At 38.9% G+C, this 22,145-nt stretch overlaps 1 protein-coding gene across 2 annotated transcripts; it reads right to left on the reverse strand.

Moving 5' to 3' along the window:
• Window positions 1-381: 381 nt before the first annotated feature.
• On the reverse strand, window positions 382-15,438 carry LOC120697505 (serine carboxypeptidase-like 26). 2 transcript variants are annotated; one of them, XM_039980760.1, is made up of 19 exons: window positions 15,051-15,438; window positions 14,584-14,691; window positions 14,389-14,484; window positions 14,119-14,211; window positions 13,094-13,182; window positions 12,524-12,796; window positions 12,284-12,426; window positions 12,109-12,204; window positions 11,895-12,000; window positions 11,674-11,794; window positions 4,032-4,139; window positions 3,831-3,926; window positions 3,535-3,627; window positions 2,365-2,453; window positions 1,509-1,781; window positions 1,281-1,423; window positions 1,083-1,178; window positions 789-883; window positions 382-691 (listed from the first exon to the last, which is right to left on the reverse strand). In XM_039980760.1, exons 1-19 carry the CDS (start codon window positions 15,304-15,306, stop codon window positions 537-539), a joined length of 2,529 nt encoding a protein of 842 aa, XP_039836694.1. In that variant the 5' UTR covers window positions 15,307-15,438; the 3' UTR covers window positions 382-536. The 2 variants fall into 2 exon arrangements, with proteins under 2 accessions (XP_039836694.1, XP_039836693.1); XM_039980759.1 differs by having other exon boundaries at window positions 390-691; window positions 12,284-12,432; window positions 15,051-15,434.
• Between the last annotated feature and the right edge of the window lie 6,707 nt (window positions 15,439-22,145).

Genomic DNA, 22,145 nt, shown 5'->3' on the forward strand with positions numbered 1-22,145 from the left:
AAATGAGTTAGTTATTATTTTTTATATCTAAATTAGAATTTTTATCTTTTTCAAAAAAAAAATACAAAACCACCTTCAAAACTATTAAAGGCTAAACTTGTCCAATTCAACGGCTGGATGGCTCCCGTTATCCAATTTCTTGGAAAGGTTGAAAATTAGACTTTTGTGATAGTTTGAGAGTTTAAAGTGGACTTCTCCCTAAAAACATGGGCACTATAAGGAACTGATGATCTACTACAATAGCTGCTTTTAGTACTTTCTTTCCATATATTTGACATAGCACGGTTCAGGAACGCATTAGATTTTTCTCTTCATTTTTGTGTGCGTGTGATGCTGGTTTGGAATAGCAGAGGCGTTCAGGAAGTTTCTGGAATTGCCACACCATCTGTGGGCTATGGCACGACCTATTATTCCAAAAAAATATCAAACTTTGTACACCAAGTATCGGCCAACAATGATAAACAAGTCCCAAATTCAAACTTCTAGCAGATACGCTAACTTGTTGAGCCAATGCAAGAGTCCAAGTTGCAAGTCCATCAACGGTGTGTTGGAAGCTGTTCACCACGGAGGAACGCGTTGATCAGCGTCAGCGCTTCAGCAGGCTTGTTGAGGGGCACCAGGTGGCCTGCGCCCCGGACCGTCACCATGCTCAAGCCATGGTACTCCACAAACCTCCCAGGCTCCCAGCAACCTGCATTCCATGTTTTTCCCCTCATTTCGGCATCGATAGCTACTGAATACTGATATGTTCAATGCACGAGATGTTCAGATAAGCTGCTGGTTCAGACCTGTTTGTCGAGGTACCAGGGTTGCCACTGGGTCTTGATCGGCAGGCCAAGTGCTTCTACGCAGTACCGGGAGCCGATCACTGGGACCCAACCATCTGCATCACCGATGCATTGACAAAGAAAAAAAAAACAGAGGCATTTTAGACAGAGTGATTCGTGGGTTTTAAGAATTTTCTTGAGCACGCACTTGTCATCAGGTCTCAGAGAAGGTACACATGGAAAGGTAACAAGTGACGCCTAACATGCATAGATGCAGAATTTGTATGACTTCTCAGTGTGGTCGAAGAACCAGACCTGTAGAGCCACACTCTCAGTCCTGCTTTGATGAGCTTAGAGTATATGGGTAGGACCGAGAATACCGAAAAGTTGTAGGAGTTCTGGATGAGATCACTGCAAAAGAGATGGATGAGTTCATGTTCTTTTTGTTCCAGAAGAATTCAATGGCTGGTACTTGAATATATCCAAGTGAACGGTTATGTGGCGCCGATCCACCTGCAGGCATGCCATTTCCCCGGAAGCAATCCACTGAAATTCGCATGAAATGCTTTCTGCACTTCCTGCTTGTTGAAGTAGACCTCAGGATAGGATGAGTAACAGGGATCATAGCCAGAGAGCATCCGTATCCTTCCCCTGAACTGCTCACGGCGTCCCGAATATAAGCATAATTTTGAGAAAGACCTCTGGCCTGGAACTGTCTGCATTGATGCAAGGGTACTTTACCTGATCATTCACGAAGAATGCACGGTTTGCAGATGATGCTGAACTCTGATTTAGAAGGCATTTGGGGGCATATATGTTGTACATGTCGATCTCTTGGTACTGACCATACACAATGTCCATGGCGGCGTTGCAATCATCAGACCAATTAGAAATTTTAAAGTCACAGTGCTTCTTAATGCGGCTGTATACTTCATCCGACACAACTGCGTGGCTCCAGGCATACTCAGCTAGACCTTTCGAATCATAGTAATCGTCAGTGACAGGATTGCCAACCTGCAATAAGTCCATTGCGAATTTGTTACGTTCCTGTAAGAATTAATTTCTTACACGCCAAACATGAATATAACTCTTGTTTCCATTCTTTCACAGTTCATGTGCCCAATGTAAATTTATCAAAAGTCTACCAAAAACTTCAGAAGTATCCCAAAAGGCTTTTCTTATGTGCAGTGGCGGAGCTGGGATTTAAATTGAGGGGGGGCTCATTTTCCTTTCTTCTTCCTCCCTCCTTCCTTTTTTTTCTTCTTCCTCCTCCTTTCTTCTTCCTCTTCTTCACTCATGCTTGAAAAATGTTGGGGGGGCTCCATGGGTTCCATGGGAGTAGGGGGCTGGAGCACCCCCTGGCTCCGCCACTGCTTATGTGTGTTCTTCTGTTTTCTGAATTTTGTCTTGATTTATATTTCATTTGTTATTGAGAAGACTTGTAACCAGAAATGTATTTTTTTAAAAAAAATATTATCATGCAATATAAATATTCAGATAACAAGACATCTTGTTCGCATGTCATATCTTCTTAGCCATGAAACAATTTATTTAAAAGGACAATTCCAGCACCATGAAATCAAATTCGGATCCTTACAATGAACCCCTTGATGTTGATATATGTTTTGCCCTTCTTCTCCTTGTTCCTCTCAGAAACAAGATCAACAAGTTGTGGCACATAATGACCTGTGGCACAGGGAAGTTTATATCTCTTTTCTTTTCTCAAATATACAGAATTTATGCTTATCGTTCCATTAAGAAGAAGAAAGTATTGAAATAAAACACAACCATACACAAGCCACCCAAATTGTTTCTAGGAGAGCCCTAGACTACTAAGGAAAGCATGATTTTCCCTAAGCTTCTGAAATCTCACGCTAGGAAAAGATATCTTCCCTATGGTACTCCAAATTTTCCTAGGAAAACAGAAAACCCATAGGAAAACATTCTTTTCAGGGAGGTGTATTTAACTATTTGGAGACCCAATAAACCATTAAAAAGTAACCCGATTAATTCAGCTCGGTTTCAATGCGTACGCAGAAATGAATTTCTGTACTAGGTTTCAAGCAAAGTAGGCCAATTAATTCAGATTAGATAGCATTCGTGTTCTCAAATTCATAAATCCAAGAAAAAAGGAACATTTTCAACTCAAATTTTCTTCTCTGTTCTGAAGAATTGGATGACAGCCAGCATATTGTGCACTGTGAAAACGAAGGCTGAAAATGATGCCATTATTCTTTTAAAGTGCTGCTTTCTGAACCCACATTTTCCAGTTTGCGTGATATAATCTATTAGTTGCTCAGGAGAGGGTGAACTATGGGTTGTCACAATCGCAGACCCTGTCGAAAGAGTAGCTGTCACCCTATTCTAGAAAGTAACAGGTGATTTTTTCTGAATTCCAGATGAGATGGTGACGTTATTTTGTCAGGCATACTTGGTATATTGAGACATCCAAGCAAGAACAGGAATACTTGGCATGATGAGCAATCCAGGAAAGAATAGAAGGTTGGTGAAAATCTGTGTTACTACTTCCATTTGTAGCGTTCAAGATTCCTTCAAGCACATTGTCTATCTCAAAAGAAATCCAAGCAAGAATAGAATGTGGAAAGGAAGCATATAAAGCTTCATTCGCATGCTTCATGCCAGATTTTGTGTGTTCTAGATACCTTGTAGCACATTGTCTACGTTTCTCAACAGAAGTAAAGAATTCTAAACCATGCCCACAAGTCCAAACCAAGGCTAGACCTTTGGTGTTACCAGTCAAAATTACCTGCATAGCTCTCTCCTGCAATGTAGAACTCTCTGTCCTTGTACTCCGGAAATCGCTGTAGCCAGTTCACTATGAAGCTATAAGCGTCTTCAGCTAAAAACAGAAAAAAAGGAGAAAAATATTACACAAAATCTCATTTGTTAATATTTAGAGTTCCAACCCATTAAATCAATAACCACATAACAATCGAAATCCAACAGCAATGCAAAATTTAATATTTAGAAGAAATTGAGTTTTGGGGCCATTTTTTTAAGTGATAGAGAGTCAAGCAAAACTTTGTTTTATGATCAATTTACCTACAAAGTCATCATTCAGTTTGTCAAGGTCAGAGGATGTGTTGGTGTAGGAGAAGCCAGCCCCAACAGGAGACTCCAAGAATAGTAGGTTAGCCTCTGGCATGCACAAAAAACAAGTAGCATTGTTCTTCAATCAAATGTAACTAACTTACCAGAAAACTCAGGAAGCATGCACGTAAATATGTAATGTAAGCAGAGCACCTTTGTTCCAGGCGTATTCATTGAACTTCAGGGCTGCTCCTTGTCTGGTAATTCTGAGAGGCCCCAGCTCAGATGCAGCTCCATAGCCAATCGAGAAGCAACCGGGTCCTGAAGTGGTAATCAATAGTTAAAACTTTTGAAAACAAAAGCGCAAAAAGAAGCAACAGAACGAAGTGCTACCATGATCACAAATACCAAGAACTGAGACTATATTTTCATAACTTTTAAGTTAAACATACAAAACTCATAATTAAATTAGAAAAACTTTTGCCTCACATATCTAAAACTTTCGACATCCAAAATTTTAATTCATATATTAAAAACTTTATAACCAAATGCCAGAAACTTTCAATTCATGAAATCTAAAACTTTCAGCATCCAAACTTTTAATTCACATATTAAAAACTTCATAACCGAATTTCAGAAACTTTCAATTCATCAAATCTGGAGGAAACGATGGACGGAGAGGTTGGCAAGCCACTCGTTCCCCTTCTCACCTTGGTGTCGAAGATGATGAATTGATAGTCAGCAAGCGCCTCGGTCGATTGATTCGACTCCGCCCTTACTAGAAATCAGACATCGAGGATTGCTGACGAGTGCAACGAAATTGGTGTCAAACCAGGAAATGGGAACGAGATGAATGGAATCAAATGGGGAAAGCCTCCGCCTCCACATGCTCGCGCACTACCCTTGCGCCATGTGTCCGATCGCCGCTATATGAGTGGGACGCTCGCGCGTCAAATAAGAATTTTAACATTGAAGACAATATGCTTGAAATTTTTCTAACTTTGCACTGATGCAACCCGGCCCAAGACTTTGTATTTGTAGCTCAAAAACTTCACTTTACACCACCTTGTATTTGATTATAAACAACTTTATAATAAAATAGCAAAAACTTATGACTCCTTTATAGATTCCTAAAGTCTTAATCTTTGAACGTACTTCATATTAGTGCTTTTGAAAACTTATGAACCTCATCCACAAATCTTTATTTTTTTAGTTCAAAATATTATAAGTACATGACTAAAATTTATATGTCCTTCAATTTCAATTTCTATACATATATACACATGACTTTATAATAGGATTAAAAAACTTCTTAACCATACATGCAAAACTTTGTAGAATGCCCGATTTGAATGTTTAGATTCAAAAACTTCATATTTGTGTTCACAAGAACTTATGAACTATACATATAAAAAGTTTATGTTCATAGTTCAAAATTTTCGAAAATGCATGATTAAAAAATATATAAACTTGATTTTTATATTCTTTACATAACACTTTCTAATAGGATATGAAACACTTTTTGAGTGCTACATACAAAACTTTATCGACTCTCTAACTTTGAAGTACATATCTTCATAGTATTTTGAAAAAAATTACAAATTATGTCTATTAAACTTTATATATATAGTTTGAAAAATTCCAACTGCATGATTAAAATGATTTTTGTCCTTGAGTTTTAAATTATGTACACATGTCTTTATATAAGAATGTGAAAAACTCTTGATTAATATATGAAAAACTTTGTAGAATTCATAACATCAAATATTTTGAAAATCTTCGTATTTTTGCAAAAGCTTATGAATCACATGTGCAAAAGCTTACTATTTATAGTTCACAAAATTTAACTGCATGGTTACAAAATCTATATATACACTCCACTTTCAAGTTCTATACACAACCCATTATAATAGAATACAAGAAACTTTTTACTACTATATTCAAAACTTTACGGGAAATTTATCCTTTTGTGACATTGCAAAAATCAGATTTTGTGTACTAGAACACATCATCATAGTCAATTTTATCTTCATCACACCAGGAAAGCATGACTTTTATCTACAACATTCAAAATTGAGTAAAACTAATCATTTGTGGCTGACAGGTTAGGTAAAACTACCATTTTGCTCATTGGGGAGCCTACTTGTTACCATCTTCTTCATCTCTACCCCCTTCCATCTTCTCTCTCTCCACAGTGGAATTCTAGGTGTGGATGGTCAGCTCTGGCGGCCGAAGTTGCAGGCAGCTCGTACATGAGCTGGCGACGCATCTCCTGCAGCAATGAGAACGGAGCTCGTGCGGGTGGCGTCAGCGTAGCTCATGGCGAGGCATGGGCAAGCAGCGGTGCGCGGGAAGCTCAAGAGGTGCAACTCGCGGTGGCCGGTGGCGGGGAGTTTGGGCGGCACGGCTCGCGATCGACGGTTGTGGCGGGAAGCACCAGCGTCGTGGCCATGTGAAGGAGCTGCGTAGGGAGCATAGCTTTTCATGAAGTCGGAAAGAGAGGGGTGAAGGAGAAATGGAGAAGAAAGATGAGGATAGAAATAAAGCACCGCTTATCGGCCTAATAAATATTTTAACAACATCTTTAACGCAATACGGAGGTGAGGCATAAGACGGAGGCGCTGTGCGGAGCTGCTGTGGCGGCGAACATTATTTGTATTATTTTTATAATGGTATAGGTGAGTAATTTATACGAAGATAAATGGGTCACTTTAGATTTTTTTTATAATGGCATAGGTGAGTAATTTAGATACATGTTTATGTGGTTACTTTAGTCTATTTTCATAATGGTGAGTAATTTAGATACATGTTTAGGTGGTTACTTTAGTCTATTTTTATAATTGCAGAGGTGGGTAATTTATTAGAAAATATAACAGATCCAACGACTATTATGATTAGAGTTGTTGGATTGATGGCCGAATGTTTCTAATTTCTGTGAGAATTTCTCTATTTTTCAGAGAATCCACCTAGGATCCTAGGTGGCTTCATGTGGAGGCTTTAAAGGAGTCTCCAATTAGTAATAGTAAAATATCATTATTAAAAGTTAAAGTAATTCCTAAATTTGAATCTAAATTATATAATTATAACAAAATATTAAAGTACACCAATATAAAATTCTAAACTATTATTGCTATCATTAATAATATATTATTTGTGTTATTTTTTATATAAAAATACTACCATGTCCATGTGTCACCATATATTCATGATGTATGATGGAAGAGATAAGAGTACCAATTGACTAATAAATGGCTCAATTAAATATATATACCAAACAGACATGGAGGCCAGTGTAATGCAAAATGAAATCTATTACAACCGGATAATGATAAATATGTATTTTAGAGTATGGATTAGAATATTTAATACATGAAATAGGATGGAAGATAAATAATTATAATTATTAGTTCTAAGCCTTATTTTTATATTAATTCTAATTAATCCGTGCGGGAGCATAGGCTGATAGGCTAGTGACAATTAACCCCGATGCAATTTTCGGCACCTCGATGTTCATTGTTCAGAGCACAGGAATGTTTCAGTTACTGCTTTGGCTGTCTGGAATTCCTACGGAGCAAACGGCATGAAGGAAGAGTGCAAGTTCCAGCGGATCCAGGATCCCTGTGAAAGATCTTTCAAAAAAGGATCCCTGTGAAAAATCGTATAAGAACCGAAGAAGCCTTAGCAGAGACGCTTCCTGATTTCAAAACACGCGGAATGGAATCTCAGGTTCTGCACACATTTGGGGAAGACGATTTTCTTGATTTGTTCGTTGAAAAAACAGTACAGGGTAGACACCACGTGAATACATGAACACGCATAACACCATGTTTTTGGATTTTCCTAGTGTCTTCCGCCGGGATACCTATTAGACTCTGACTGACTGACTGACTGTGATATCATGACGCGCGCAGGCACGCAGCGCAAATACAGGGGAAAGATACATTGCAGGGTGCCTCCTGCCGTAGAGAGCTCTGTATCTTCAGTTAGCCTTCCTCTTGGCCTTCATCCTTCTCCACATGTCCTTGCAAAAGTGCGTGGTCATGCGGAGAAGATGGGCGAGGTGGAACCCGGCGTGAACAGTGTGCTGGTGATTCCTTGCCTGCTGCGCCACCGAGTTCATCTTCTGTACAAGGGACGGTATCTTCAGGAGATGATGAACCGCCATCTCGCCAGACACCCCTAGTGGAGAACTGCCGCCCAAATGACCAGCCAACACTCAAAACTAGTTCCTACAGACAGGTATACAGTGTGTGTGTGGGTGGCTGGGTGTGTGCAAGCAGCAAGCGCACTGCAGCAGGGCTAATTTTATAGGCCTTCATCATTTACAGATTGAGGACGCCCCAGTCGTCATTGCTCAGTACTGGCCGGGGAGTGTGGACGGGTTCCCAATTCAATCCGACCTGTTGTGAGGTGACCTAGAAGGCTCCAGAGATTTCGAGAAAGAAAACAAGGGCTGAAGTTTCCTCTGCTATATTGGTAGCGACACAAGCACCGTATCTTCCTCAGTTCGCGGTCCGTTTGCGTGGTGCCTGCCAGTGCCCGTGGTCGGCAAGAGGGCGACGGCGATGACGGCATGCCACTAGACTTTGACTGCAGGAAACATCCGGGCAGCTCTGGCTGTACAAGGATGGACGACGACCTGGCGTAGCTCGGTCGTCCCCGTCGACCTCCGTATGGAGGACCTGCGGGACGCGGCGGGGTCAATATACACGTCAGGGCGGGTCGGGCAGGGCAGAACGTTCTATCGTATCCGTCGATCGTCGTCGGAAGAATAGGAGTATTACTAGAAAGATTGGCGCGGCACCTGTAGCCTAGCGATCGGTAGGAAGGCTTGAAATGTTTTTCACATAATTTTAGGCTACAGATTAATTTATAGAAACTTTAGTATACTATTATTTAGTTAGAATGTAGGGGCCGTGGCTTGATCGTCATGAATCTGATGGGCCTTTTCTGCAAAGTTTCGGGCTGTGGGTACATTTTGAGGAAGTTTAGAGTTTTTTTTCATAAAAGTTTGTGGAGCGTGTGTTAATTGTTGTAGAGATTGGGTTTGTAAAAAATGCATGGATCACGGGTTGGTTGTCGTAAAATTACCTGAGAGGTGGCTGAATCGAAAGGGTTGTCGTAAAATTGTTGGAGAGGTGGCTTGAATAAATGGTATTTATGAAAAACTCGGGAGGGGGGAGGGTTTCAGTAAATTGTCGGATGAGTGGTTGGACTATAGTTTAATTTCAATAAAGTTTGGGGGAATTTTATAAAATTGGCAGCCTTGCTGGCATTCGTTCAAAATTAGCGGTGGTTTTCATAAAACTGCCTGAGAGTTGACTGGATTAAAATTGTATTTATATGAAGCTCGAGGGGGGTTGCCGTAAAACTGTTTGAGAGGTGGCTTGAGCAAATACTATTTCAGTGCAGCTCAAGGGGGTTACTTATAAAATTAACTGAGTGTGGGCTGGACTACATATTAATTTTAATTAAGTTCAAGGGGTTTTTTATAAAATTGGCGAGCCTCATGGATAATCCTAGCCATCCATGTGCGATCCGACGGCCGAGAAATTCCGAATGACGTGGCTCAAATTGTATTTCTATAAAGCTCGAGGGGGTTGCTGTAAAACTATTTGCGAGGTGGCTCGAGCAAATGCTATTTCTGCAAAGTTCAAGGGGTTTCTATAAAACTGAGTGTGGGCTGGACTATATATTATTTTTAATAAAGTTTGAGGGGTTTTTTATAAAATTGCCGAGCCTTCCAAATAATCTGAGCCATCCACACGTGATCCGACGGCCGAGATATTCCGGATGACGTGCCTCAATAGGGGGCAACCCCCTCCCCGTTTTATGTCTTTTAAAGATTCCTCCGCCACCAATTCAAACACCCAGTACTAACAAACATGCCGACTTGCTAGTCTTACTATTACTAATTGTAGGCTCCTTTTGAAGCCTCCAAGTGAAGCCACCTAGGATCCTAGGTAGATAGCAAAAAAAAAAGAGAAATCCTATAAATTCTCATAAAAATCAGAAATATCCGGACATCAATTCGGCAACTCTATTCATAATAGCCATTGGATCTATTATATTTTTTAATAAATTACCCATATTTGCCATTATGAAAATAGGCTAAAGTAACCCCCTAAACATGTATCTAAATTACCCACCTCTGCTATTATAAAAATAATTTAAAGTAACACCTTAATCTTCATGTAAATTACCCACTTATGTCATTTTATAAATTTTCATATATGTTATCCAATGATAACATAATAAAAAGTTATAATGAACCCCAAATCTAAATCAAAATTCTGTTATTATAATAAAATCTTAAAGTGCATTAATATAAAATTCTAAATTACTATTTCTATCATTATTAATATATTATTTATGCTATTATTTGTATAAAGATACTAACCATAATGTGTTTGTCATCATATATTAATGTATAAGAGAAGAGATAAGAATACCAATTTTCATGTTGTTCACATAGGTTAAACAAAGTGTTCAATTAAACATATATCAAATATATATGGAGGTGTGATGCGAAGTGAGAAAAAATTATTAGTAACTAAATCTATCACATTTATTACAATTACATAATAATAAATATGTATCTTTGCAGTATTGGATTAGAATATTTAATTGATTAAATAGAGTGTGAGATAGATAATTATTAGATATCACTAACTAGCCCGTGCGGGAGCACGGGTTGGTAGACTAGTTGCTACTAATTGATACGCAGAGGAGCAATTGGCCTTGTTTAGTTCGCGGAAATTTTTGAGTTTTGGTACTGTAGCACTTTCGTTGTTATTTGGCAATTAATGTCTAACTATTACTGATTGGAGGCTCCTTTTGAAGCTTCCAGGTGAAGCCACCTAGGATCATAGGTGGACAGTATAACAAAATAGAGAAATTCTACAAATTCTCACAAAAATCAAAAACATCCAGCCATCAATTCAGCAACTCTAATCATAATAATCATTGAATTTGTTATCTTTTTCTAATAAATTACCCATCTTTGCCATTATAAAAATAGACTAAACTAACCCCTAAATATGTATCTAAATTACCCACCTCTGTCATTATAAAAAATAATCTAAAATAACCCCTAATCTTCATATAAATTATCCAATTATGCCATTGTAAAATAATATCAAATAACCCCTTAAATTTTCATATATATTATCAAATGATATCATAACAAAAAGTTAAAATAAACCCCAAATCTAAATCTAAATTATATTTTTACAATAAATCTTAAAGTGCATCAATATAAAATTCTAAATTACTATTATTATAATTATTAATATATTATTTATATTATTACTTATATAAAAATAATAACCATAATGTGTGTATCACCAACTCAGTATATATTCATGTATAAGAGATAAGAATATCAATTTTCATGTTGTTCATATAGCTCAAACAAAGTGTTCAATTAAATACATATGAAACATATATGGAGGTGTGATGCAAAGTGAAAAAAAATTGTTAGTAACTAAATTTATCACATTTATTATAATCACATAATGATAAATATGTATATTTATAGTACTAGATTAGAATACTTAATTGGTTAAAGAGAGCTAGATAATTATTAGATATCTCTAACTAGCCCGTGCGGCAGCACGAGTTGATAGGCTAGTTATAGACTAATTAGGTTTAAAAAATTCGTCTCGTTAAACTGTGTAATTAGTTATTTTTTAACTGCATTTAATGTTCTATATATATGTTCGAAGATTCGATGTGATGGGTACTGTAGAAAAGAATTTTAGGAACTAAACAAAATATTTATCGCAGCTATTCCCCCAAAATCTTGCAGTATCCAGCTGAACCATCCATCACCGGTGTGCCGGAAGCTGCTCACCGCGAAGGAATGCGTTGATCAGCGTCAGCCCTTCGGCAGGCTTGTTGAGGGGCACCAGGTGGCCTGCACCCCTGACCGTCACCATGCTCATGCCGTGGTACTCCACGAACCTCCCGGCAACCTGCATTCCATGATTCGCTCCTCATTTCAGGCTCTTCAGCTATCACTGACGACGACTGCACATACGTTCCGGTTCAGTGAACAAGAAGTTCAGTTCAGACCTGTTTATCAAGGTACCAGGGTTGCCACTGGGTCTTGATCGGCAGGTCGAGTGCTTCCACACAGTACCGGGAGCCAATGACAGGAACCCTAACATCTGCGTCACCACTGCAAGATAAAAACAAATAAAATTTAGACTTTGGATATGGAGAGTGATGCATGGATGTTAAGCACGTACGAAAATTTGCCTCCTAAGAGTTCAAAAATGATCTGCACCTGTAGAGCCAAACTCTGTGCCCTGCTTTGATGAGCTTCGAATATATTGGTAGGACCGAAAATACCGAGAAATTGTAGGAATTCAGGATAGGGTCACTGCATACGAAATGAGCTCTCAGATTTTTTTTCCCGAGTCGAAGAATCGTGAACAGCTTCAATGCAATCTAGAATCTACCTGCAGACTTGCCATTTCCCTGAAAGCAACCCACTGACATTTGCATGGAATGCTCTCTGCACTTCCCCCTTGTTGAAGTAATTCTCGGCGTAGGATGAATAGCATGGATCATAGCCAGAGAACATTCGTATCCTTCTCCTGAACTGGTCCTGGCATTCCACAGATTAGCATCATTTTCAGAAGGATCTCTGACCTCGAACTGTCTAAAACTCTGAATTAATTAATGTCTAAGCTGCTTACATGATCATTCTCGAAGAATGCTCGAGTTGTGGAAGATGCAGAAGTCTGATTTAGAAGGCACTTGGGGGCATAGATGTTGTATTTGTCGATCTCTCGGTACTGGCTATAGATGACGTCCATGGCGGTACTGCAATCATCAGACCAATTGGAGTTCTTGAAGTCACAGTACTTTTTTATGCGGCTGTATACTTCATCTGGTACAACTGCGTGGCTCCAGGCATACTCAGCGAGCCCTTTCGAGTCATGGTAATCATTAGTGATAGGGTTGCCGACCTGCATTAGGACCATTCTGAATTTTATGTTCCTGCAAGAATTGACTTTTAAGCCCAAAACCTTAATCTAACTCCTATTTCCGTTCTTTCATGGATCGTTACCGTTTTTGAATTCTACCAAAAAGTAATTTAAGGTGTGTCTGTGCATGCGCGCTTCTTGTTCACTGAATATTTTAGTTGCATAGTATTTCCTTTTTTGCATGGTCGAGAAAACTTCTAATAAAAAAACAATTTTTTTCAAATATTATACACTATAAAAGGAAAATTGTGCATCGTAAAATCTAATTCAAATCCTTACAATGAACCCCTTGAGGTTGATGTATGATTTTTCCTTCTTGTCCTTGTTCCTTTCATAAACAAGTTCAGCAAGTTGTGGCACATAATGACCTGCAGCATATGTAAGTTCAAGTTTCTTCTTCAGTGATGTGCAGATGACGAAGTTCTGCAGGCATTTCTCCACACATGTTGCTGTCTACTAAGCCAATATGAGTATGTGACCCTGACCCATGCACCTACCACGCTAGTTCTTTGACCATTCTTTTTAGGGATTAATCCCTGGAGATCCAATGAACCACTAAAAAAATCTAAACTGTATGCACATACACATACATTAATTTTTGCACTTGGTTTCAAGAAAAGTAGGAAGATTAATTCAGTATGGGTACCATTTATGCTCTCAAATTATTTAGAAATCCAAGCAAAAAAAATTTTAAGCCAGATTTTCTTCTCTGTTCTAAAGAATTGGATGATAGTCAGCATACTGTGCATCATCGAAGGGAAGGCTGAAAATGATGCCTGGGTACTTTTTCAAAAAGAGAGAGAGAAAGTGATGCCTAGATTCCTTCAAAATGCTTCTTTCTGATAAGACTTTTCTCCAATTTGTATGATCTATTATTCTCTAAGGGATGGTGAACAGTGGGCTGTAATAATCGCCAACCCAGTGGAAAACCAAGCTGTCAACCTATTCTAGAAAATAGCCTGCGATTTTTCAGTGGAAATTCTAGTTTCCGATAAGATGGTGACATTACTCTGTAAGTCATACTTTGCATATTGAGAAATCCAAGCAAGAACAGAAACACTTGTCATATTGAGAAATCCAAGCAAGAGTAGAAGGTTGGTGAAAGTCTGACTTGCTGCCTTCCATTTGGAATGTGGAAAAGGAGGCATAAAAAGCTACACACATGCTTCACACCAGATTTTGTTTTCTGGATTCCTTCTAGCACACTGTCTATATTTCTCAACAAACGTCCAGAATTCTGAACCATGTCCAAAACTGCAAGCCTCAAGGCTGAAAACCTTTCATGGTTTCAAGTCAAAAAATACCTGCATAGCTCTCCCCAGCGATGTAGAACTCTCTGTCCTTGTACTCCGGAAATTGCTGTAGCCAGTTCACTAGGAAGCTATAAGAATCTTCAGCTAAAAAAACAGAAAAGAGAACAGGATTAGAAAAAGTATCACATTTGCTAATCAGAAACCACACAATAACCAAAAATCAACAGCAAAGCAAAATTTGATCTTTAGAAGAAATGGGGTTTTTAGGGCCTCTTTCTGAAGTAGTAGAGGGTCAGGCAAAGCGTTTTTAGATCGCTTTACCTACAAAGACATCATTAAGATTGTCAAGGTCAGAGGATTTGTTGGTGTAGGAGAAGCCAACCCCGACAGGAGACTCCAAGAACAGCAGGTTAGCCTCTGGCAAGCACAAAAAAAGACTTAGCATCGTTCTTCAAACAAATGTAACTAACCTTGAGCATGAAAAAAACCACAAATTCAGGAAGCATGCATGCACACCTTTATTCCATCCATATTCATTGAACTTCAGCTCTGCTCCTTGACTGTCAACTCTGAGAGGCCCCAGCTCCGATGCAGCTCCATAGCCAATTGACGAGCAGCCAGGTCCTGAAGTGGTGAACTGGTGATCAAAAGTTAATCTTCTCGAAAACAAAAGCTCGAAAAGAAGCTAGAGCACAAGTGCTAACATACGAAAAGGAAACATCACAGAAATTATCATTAATAAATATAAGTACAATTTATTACAAATACCAAGAAGATGAATCGACACAGAGAAGGACAGAGCAAGAACAAATGTACTAGTAGTAACCAATTTTGCAAGCCATCACTGCTCAACAACTAAAGAAGCCAAGAACAGATGGTAGCAGCAGTACAGTACATTCAGGATCCCAAGGAGTAAAGCTCACTAATTTCCAGTGAAAATCAACACTTAAATTTTTAACTGCTAAAGGTAGTAGTAAAGCGACCTCCGTTGAGCCAGAGGAGGAGCGGCTTCTCCTCCGGCGTCGTCTGCGCCTCGAAGAACCAGTAGAAGAGCGCCCTCCCGTGCCGCTCGTTCACCGTGACGTAGCCGGCAAACTGCGACACGCTCGGGCTCTCCGGCTGGCCGGGGAGGCGCGCCACCCTGTCGGCGTCCCGCTGGTTGCTAGCCAGCGACAACGAGCACGAAGAGAAGGCTAGAGCGGAGACGAGGCAGAGGCAGAGCAGACCTGCAGCTGCCATCGTCACGGCCTCACGCTCACGGGTGACGCCCTGTTGGGTGGTGGGAGGAGAGGAGATGGTTTGGGCGCCTCAGCGCCTGGGAATGCGCAACTGTAGCTGGGTAGTAGAGTTGAGGCCTTCATGTTCAGGGGGTGGGCCTCTTGATCTTCCTCTGTCCCCACACAACAACAATCTGTACACGGCCTGTTAAATGGCACATTGGCTAGAGAGTTTAAGGGTGAATTGTTGGCGAATTAAGGATGCCTAATTATAAAACTAATTGCAGAATCCTGGTGCTAAACTACGAGACGAATCTAATGAGGTATACTAATTTATAATTAGTTGATGGTTATTGTAACATCACTATAGTAAATTATAGATTAATTAGGCTCATTAGATTCATCTCCCGAATTAGCACTCATCTTTCAAAAAAAATTATAAATAGATTTTATTTGATACTTTTAAATAGTAAGATTTTTTTAATGTGACAAGGGCTAAAAAAAAGTTTTAGGAAACAAACAGCCCCTAAAGCTCAGGTAAGAAGGGGACTGCTCGGGATCTCCCGCGTGACCCCGAGCATCGCAGAAGCTGCGGGGCTGCTGCTGGGCCAAAAATCTTCTTGGACCGCCGGCCCACAACTCCTCCTGACTGAAAAAAATATTTCACTGACACAAATTATTAACTTTTCGTTAAAAAATTCAAATAAAAAATAAAATTTGTTCAATTGGATCCAAATCTTACCTTTAAAAACAAAAAATGTTCCACTACAACAAAAAAAAGTTTCGTTAGAACTTCAAAGGAAAAAAAGGCAAACTGGGCCGTGCGGACCACCAGTGGGTCTTAAGACTGAACTCACCAGCATACATATCCCACCTCCCATCCCGCCTCCTATTTCAAACTCCACACTGCAAACAGTACATTCTACAATGCAAAACAGTGAAAAGAACGTCCACGTCAGCATCCCTCCACACTCCCTCCGTATGCTGGTGAGTTCAGTCTTAGAAAAACCACCAGTAGGCGGGCGGACGAGGCTTCTGCGACGGTTCGGCAGCCCCCCCCCCCCGGTATTCGCGGGTAAGAACGAGTCCTTGAACATTGATAATTTAGTGCAAAATACAATATCTAGTGCGAGGTAATAAGCCGTGTTGCTACTTGAAGGTCAAAATGCTCTAGCCTTATATGAAAGCCTGTCTCGAACTGATGAAATTAAAATTCACCATAACAAAATAAAATTTCCTTAACAACATCTAAGATTTTTTTTTTGATTCGGATGTACTTCCTCCGTTCCAAATTATAAGACATCTCAAAAATCTTAGAGAGTCAAAACAATTTCAAGTTTGATCAAAATTATAGAGAGAAATATAAAAATATATGATATCAAATTGATGTACTATGAAAATATAACTAATAAAGAATCTAATGATACTTAATTTATATAATAAATATCATTATTTTATTATATAAATTTGGTTAAATATAAAACATTTTGACTCTTCAAAATTATTAAAATATTTTATAATTTGAAACGGATGGAGTATCTAAAAATATTGTGGGCCTCGATCGCGAGAGAGAGGCAATTATGAACTGACCATGGAACTGACATACATGTCGCCGGTGACTGTCTATTATATCTGACGACCACATTATGCCTCTAGACGACATGCAAACGCAGGCGCCGAACGTGTTTGCGGCCTAATGCATGCATGGAATGCGAATAATCGACCACTCTGACTTTGTTCGCTGCATCTTCGTTGTATCCAGGCAACAGTGTTTCTCTCTCACATAAAACCAGCACCAACCAGCTAATAGTATTTTTCTCTCACAAAAAATCAGCACCAGCCAGCCGAACACAGTCTGTCTTAATCTAAATCCTATCACTCGCCCCGTTAGACGCGCGCCGCGCTGACAACGTCGCTCACGCTCTCACGCTCTCTCTCCCCATCGGCGTTCGCTTTCTAGTGGGGAAAGAAATTCTTTAAAAAGCCGTCTTCTGCGTAGGATAAACGTATTTGGTGGCCATGTTCCGGAAAGGCGACGGGGTAGCTGGTACACGTATGCAGGCCGTGCGTGTTACTTTGTGCCGAGACAAAAGCAGTGTGTATGCATTCTCAGCTCTCTCGACAAGGAAAGAGGAGATAAACAAAATAAAACAAGGACAAAAAAATATTATGTAACACATCTCCTCTTAAATACTCATGTTTACACCTTTGATGAGAGCATCTATCAACACGTCATCAACAAGCCAGCAACACACTTTAAGCAAAGTGTTAGGGGTATTTGAATCCAAGTTCTAATGTCTAAAAGTGCTAAAATTTAGCACTAATCTATTTAAATGGGAGTGCTAATATAATAGGATGAGCTAAACTTTAGTCAAGATTAAAAAAAACAGCAAATGTACAAGTGCTAATACATGCCAAAGTTTATCACTCAACTTTAGCCTACCCAATGAGACACTTAGCTTTTTAACTAATTAAATGCTGCCGCTGGCCGGCCTCTCTTTAATTTGACCTGAAAATGGACTAAAGAGACAGTCAAAACAACATTTTCATATATACTGATTATTTGTCGCATGAAACCGATACTAATATAAATTTCGTCAAATTGCTTTGCTGTCTTCGCAGCAGTTTCACTATTGCCAGCCCAGAAATACTTAGTCACCACACGTATTTCAAATAAGACCGTGTTCTTGATGATTTTCGCATCAAGGCCGCCAGCCGGTAAATTGGATGGATGTAATAAGTGCCACGTTTAGCGATCATGCATCACTTAATTAATAATAAATAGACTAAAATAGAGAGCTCAAGTGCACAAGCTAAGTCATAAGCTATAACAGCTATTTGTTATCTCCAACTAGCTAGGCTGCACCCCAATTATCCCACAAAGGATATATATATTATAGGTTAGATGCATAGATATGCTGCTGTAACCAGAAACCAAGACCACAGTAACCACACGAACACACTAGTCAGAAAAGGCTATAGCATGCCTAGGTTTTTATTTTAGTTTGCCAAATTCGCTATAGATGCTACAAAGATTGGAAGCTAAGGTTAGTTAATAATAACATAGTATATAGCAACGTGTACAGGAATTAAGAGCAGGCTCAGCTTTTATAAAGACAGCGAGACAGGAGACAAAAAGAGGGGCTAAACTATATGATAGCACTGCTCAAATCCTTTTTGTCTAATAAAGTTGGTGCCATCTGACCTTAATCAACTTCTCTCTACACCTCCTCTTCTCCATCCATCCATGCGTACGTACGTGCAGGCATCCGCCTGCCGGGATGTTCTTGTCAGCTGACGACATTTGTTCCGAAGAATCTAACAGATAAATTATGCATCATATATTTTAAACTAACACCTTGATCTTTTATATGTGCCTTTGGATTAAACTAACCCGACCTACTTATTAATCTGTGACATTGTTCAATCATGACGACGGCGCCGAACGGAACTGGGTCCTGTCTGCCAATAATTTGGTGCTCTCTGACGTACTGACGACGAATTGAATTTCATTTGACTGCTGATGAACTAGTAGTTTATAAAAGATCAGGTGAGTGAGCAAGTGATAGCAAACTAGTATTTGCTGAAACATTGCATCTAGCTATCATATCATCCATCCGGCCCGTTTGAGAGGATAAGCCAGCTAGTTTAATGTCAGAGTATGAGATGATTAGGCTGCAGGTCATCAGATGCTCAGAAGCCTGATCAAACTATGTATGTGCTAATACTGATTCATGCACGTAGGTACAATCACACACCACATACATGAAGCAGCAAAAGCATGGATGCATTATTGACGGTTCATGCATGGAGCAGTGCACCTGAACAATGTCTCGCCGCCGGCCGGCCGGCCCCCAATTATATATCTAATTGAGTTTGTTTTGATAGTTAGGGGATTAGCCAGTAGCTAAGGGAGCATAATATGGTGTGTCAGCTAGCTAGTGATGTGCTTGCATTAGAGTACTCGATCACGCTAAATTAAAGACTGTTGGGGAATCTGTTGGTGCATGTGTGTGTGCTTCTCTATATATCTAACACGTAGGGTTAGATGCCTTGCATTGTAGCTCTCTACAACCAAAAAGGCGGAGGCTTGCGGCCTTTTTTATCTGCTCTCTAGTTTTCTTTGAGGAACTTTGTGCTTCTACTTTGAGTAAATTTCTAAGTTTCATATGCTCCATTGGTCAAGGCCTTGCACCAGGCAAGTTATTCGTGAGTTGACATTATGTGCGATCTCAAATTCACAATAGAGAAGCCACATAAGAAACTAACAGGGATGCTCTCTTGCATGTTCTCGAAAAAAATGTAAGGGATGGAGTTCGCCAGTTCGTGTACGGTTCACTTTATGGGTAGGAACAAAGAACCGGATCGGAGATCAGCAGTAAACATGATGTATTGAAAATGTTGGATGTTAGAAAAAACTAAAAAAATATAATTAAACAAAACTACCGGCGAAGACGGTATAATTTTTTCTACCGGCCGGTTACCTCCTTTAGGTAATTAAAACCGAAATGTTGGTCGTCAGTGACATAGCAGTATTTACAAAAGGAATAGCTAAAAACAAATGAACCAAATTATTAGACTTCCATATGCTTTAGTTAAGCCGGCTGGAAAAAAAGAGAACAATTTGCCGACCATGAATTTTCTTGCCCACTGAATCCCGGATCCCCTGCACCATCATATCTGGCTCTATCCCTATGCATCTACTTGTGCTTGTTATTAATCGATCTTATGGGAAAAGTCAAACATGTTATCAACCACTGCCCTCAACTATAATTACCTTGGCATCCATGAAAGAATTTGCTTAGCGGCCAAAATGAAACCGCCAAAGAAAAATGAAGTTTCCTTAGCAATGTTAGTAAATAAGCAAGGAAATGCAAATTTCTTGGTGGATGATGAGACCCCCCAAGAAAATTGCGTATTTCCTTACGTATAATACATTTATGTGGATCAACTATATGTGGCTGATATATGACATGATCTGCTAGCTTATGTATACAGCTGGAAATGAAACAAAATGTCTCTGTATGCATTATTATTGTGTCTCAGAAAATACAAACACTAAATAAATATATACCTACGTACACTCTAGTTTGTTGCCTCTTTGGTTATCACTTATACGTGCGTATTAATGGCTTTAGGCAAGTAGGCACACAACCGGGTGTGCCACGTACGTAACCAAATAATTCTCCATCCATTCAAAAATATATAGGTCACCATTAATATTGTACGTGTCAAATGTGGTAAAACACAGACACAATATTTACCCTTTTAGAATAAATATAAATCTATTTGTTTCAAAAAAGAAAAAAATCTAATAACTGTATAATTTATGTAAGCTAAATATATTCATAATTTGCTAGTGAAAATCTACGTACACAATTTGACATATCCAAAAAAATACATATTGTATTCTTGTAACAGATGAAGTTTTTTTCTTACCATAAGAAATGCATGCTCCATCAGATCATATAAGCAATTTAGGACACTGATGACATGGTCTTATTTGATACTTAACTATACTTTATTAAAAATATAATGTTTCAAATGAGGAGAATTAAAAATAGTGAAAAGTAATTTCATGATAAACTACTACCATAAATAGACATAAATTTACTTAGTTCCCCGCATGTTAGTGGCCAGAACTAAAAATGTTTGCTCAAAAGAATTCTGAAAATGACATACATTTTTTTTTGAGATTACACAGTGCAACTCAGACACTCACAACGCACGCATACTCACCCCTATGAACACTTGTACGCAAATCCTATCCCTAAGAGTATCCTCAAATACCGAGCTAGCAAATCCTTGATATTATTAACGAAGTCACCACAGACGTCTCGCTGTCGAAGGGAACGTCGCCTATCACTGAAAGCACAGTGTCGTTAAATCCTAGAATACATTTTGGATTGTAGGGCATATGATTTTGTTTGATCGAGCCAACTCGTTTGATTTATTTTACCAACTAACTGCCATGAATAACATATCGAGTAATATTCCGTACTTAATTGTTTCGTGTGCACGTCATCCATCAACATTGATATTGTGAATTGACTGTTTGCCAATTGCCATCGACAAAGGACGTTGAATTCTCGTCAAGCCATGACCTGTTGGTTTCATAGGTTGCTCTATCATTCTATTGCACTGGACCCCAAGGGCTGGTGAACGGTGACTGCTATCCGAACGATCTGGGGGTTAGACATTGACAGTGGGGAGTTAATTGGATATTTAGTGGGCGAATAGGTTATTGAGTATGAGTAGGACACTGAAATGATGTAGAGTCAAGCCTTATTAATGTGTTGATGAAATCTGGTTCCCTTCTCCCTCATCCTATTGATCGATGAGCAAGTGTTTTTGCTTGTTTTTGTGCCCTTAAGTACTTGTTTTGATGTAGTATTTTCCAAAAATACAAAATTGATATATTTCTTTAATTTTAACTACCTGCTAATCGGTAAACTTAATGGAGAGCGTTTCACGTCCTCCAGAGAAGGGAAACAAAGCCATATACACAGGATATATAATATCTTTGGTTTATTACTTGTAAGGGCATAATGAGATGCACAAACTCATGAGAGAATGAGTACAGTATAAATATTGGAAACTTAGTTTATTTTCTTATCCTCACCAATTCATTTTGTCCGCTTAATCTCACAAATAAAATTTAGGTTTAATTTATTTCCTTGAACTACTGCAGTTTATCCAATCTACCTCCTAATAAGTTTTTTATTTCTCCAAATGCATGTTAAATTTTAATTTCAAATTTTGCAATGTGACTTTTTGTTATGATGCTCTATATTAAAAAATAGTTAAGAAAAATTTCCATGATTATCTTTAGAATCAATTTCGTATTACATGTTACTAACA

The sequence above is a fragment of the Panicum virgatum genome, chromosome 3K (genome assembly GCF_016808335.1).
Source record: "Panicum virgatum strain AP13 chromosome 3K, P.virgatum_v5, whole genome shotgun sequence".
In the NCBI taxonomy this organism is placed as follows: Eukaryota; Viridiplantae; Streptophyta; class Magnoliopsida; order Poales; family Poaceae; genus Panicum; species Panicum virgatum.

What these genes read in the sequence shown, in the direction of transcription:
- LOC120697505 (XM_039980759.1), bottom strand. Translation starts at nt 15,306, where the DNA reads ATGGCAGCTGCAGGTCTGCTCTGCCTCTGCCTCGTCTCCGCTCTAGCC. An exon ending in CACAGAGTTTGGCTCTACAG is followed by an intron (nt 12,001 to 12,108) that starts GTGCAGATCATT and finishes TTTATCTTGCAG; the next exon opens with TGGTGACGCAGATGTTAGGG. An exon ending in CCTGGTACCTCGACAAACAG is followed by an intron (nt 692 to 788) that starts GTCTGAACCAGC and finishes CATGGAATGCAG; the next exon opens with GTTGCTGGGAGCCTGGGAGG.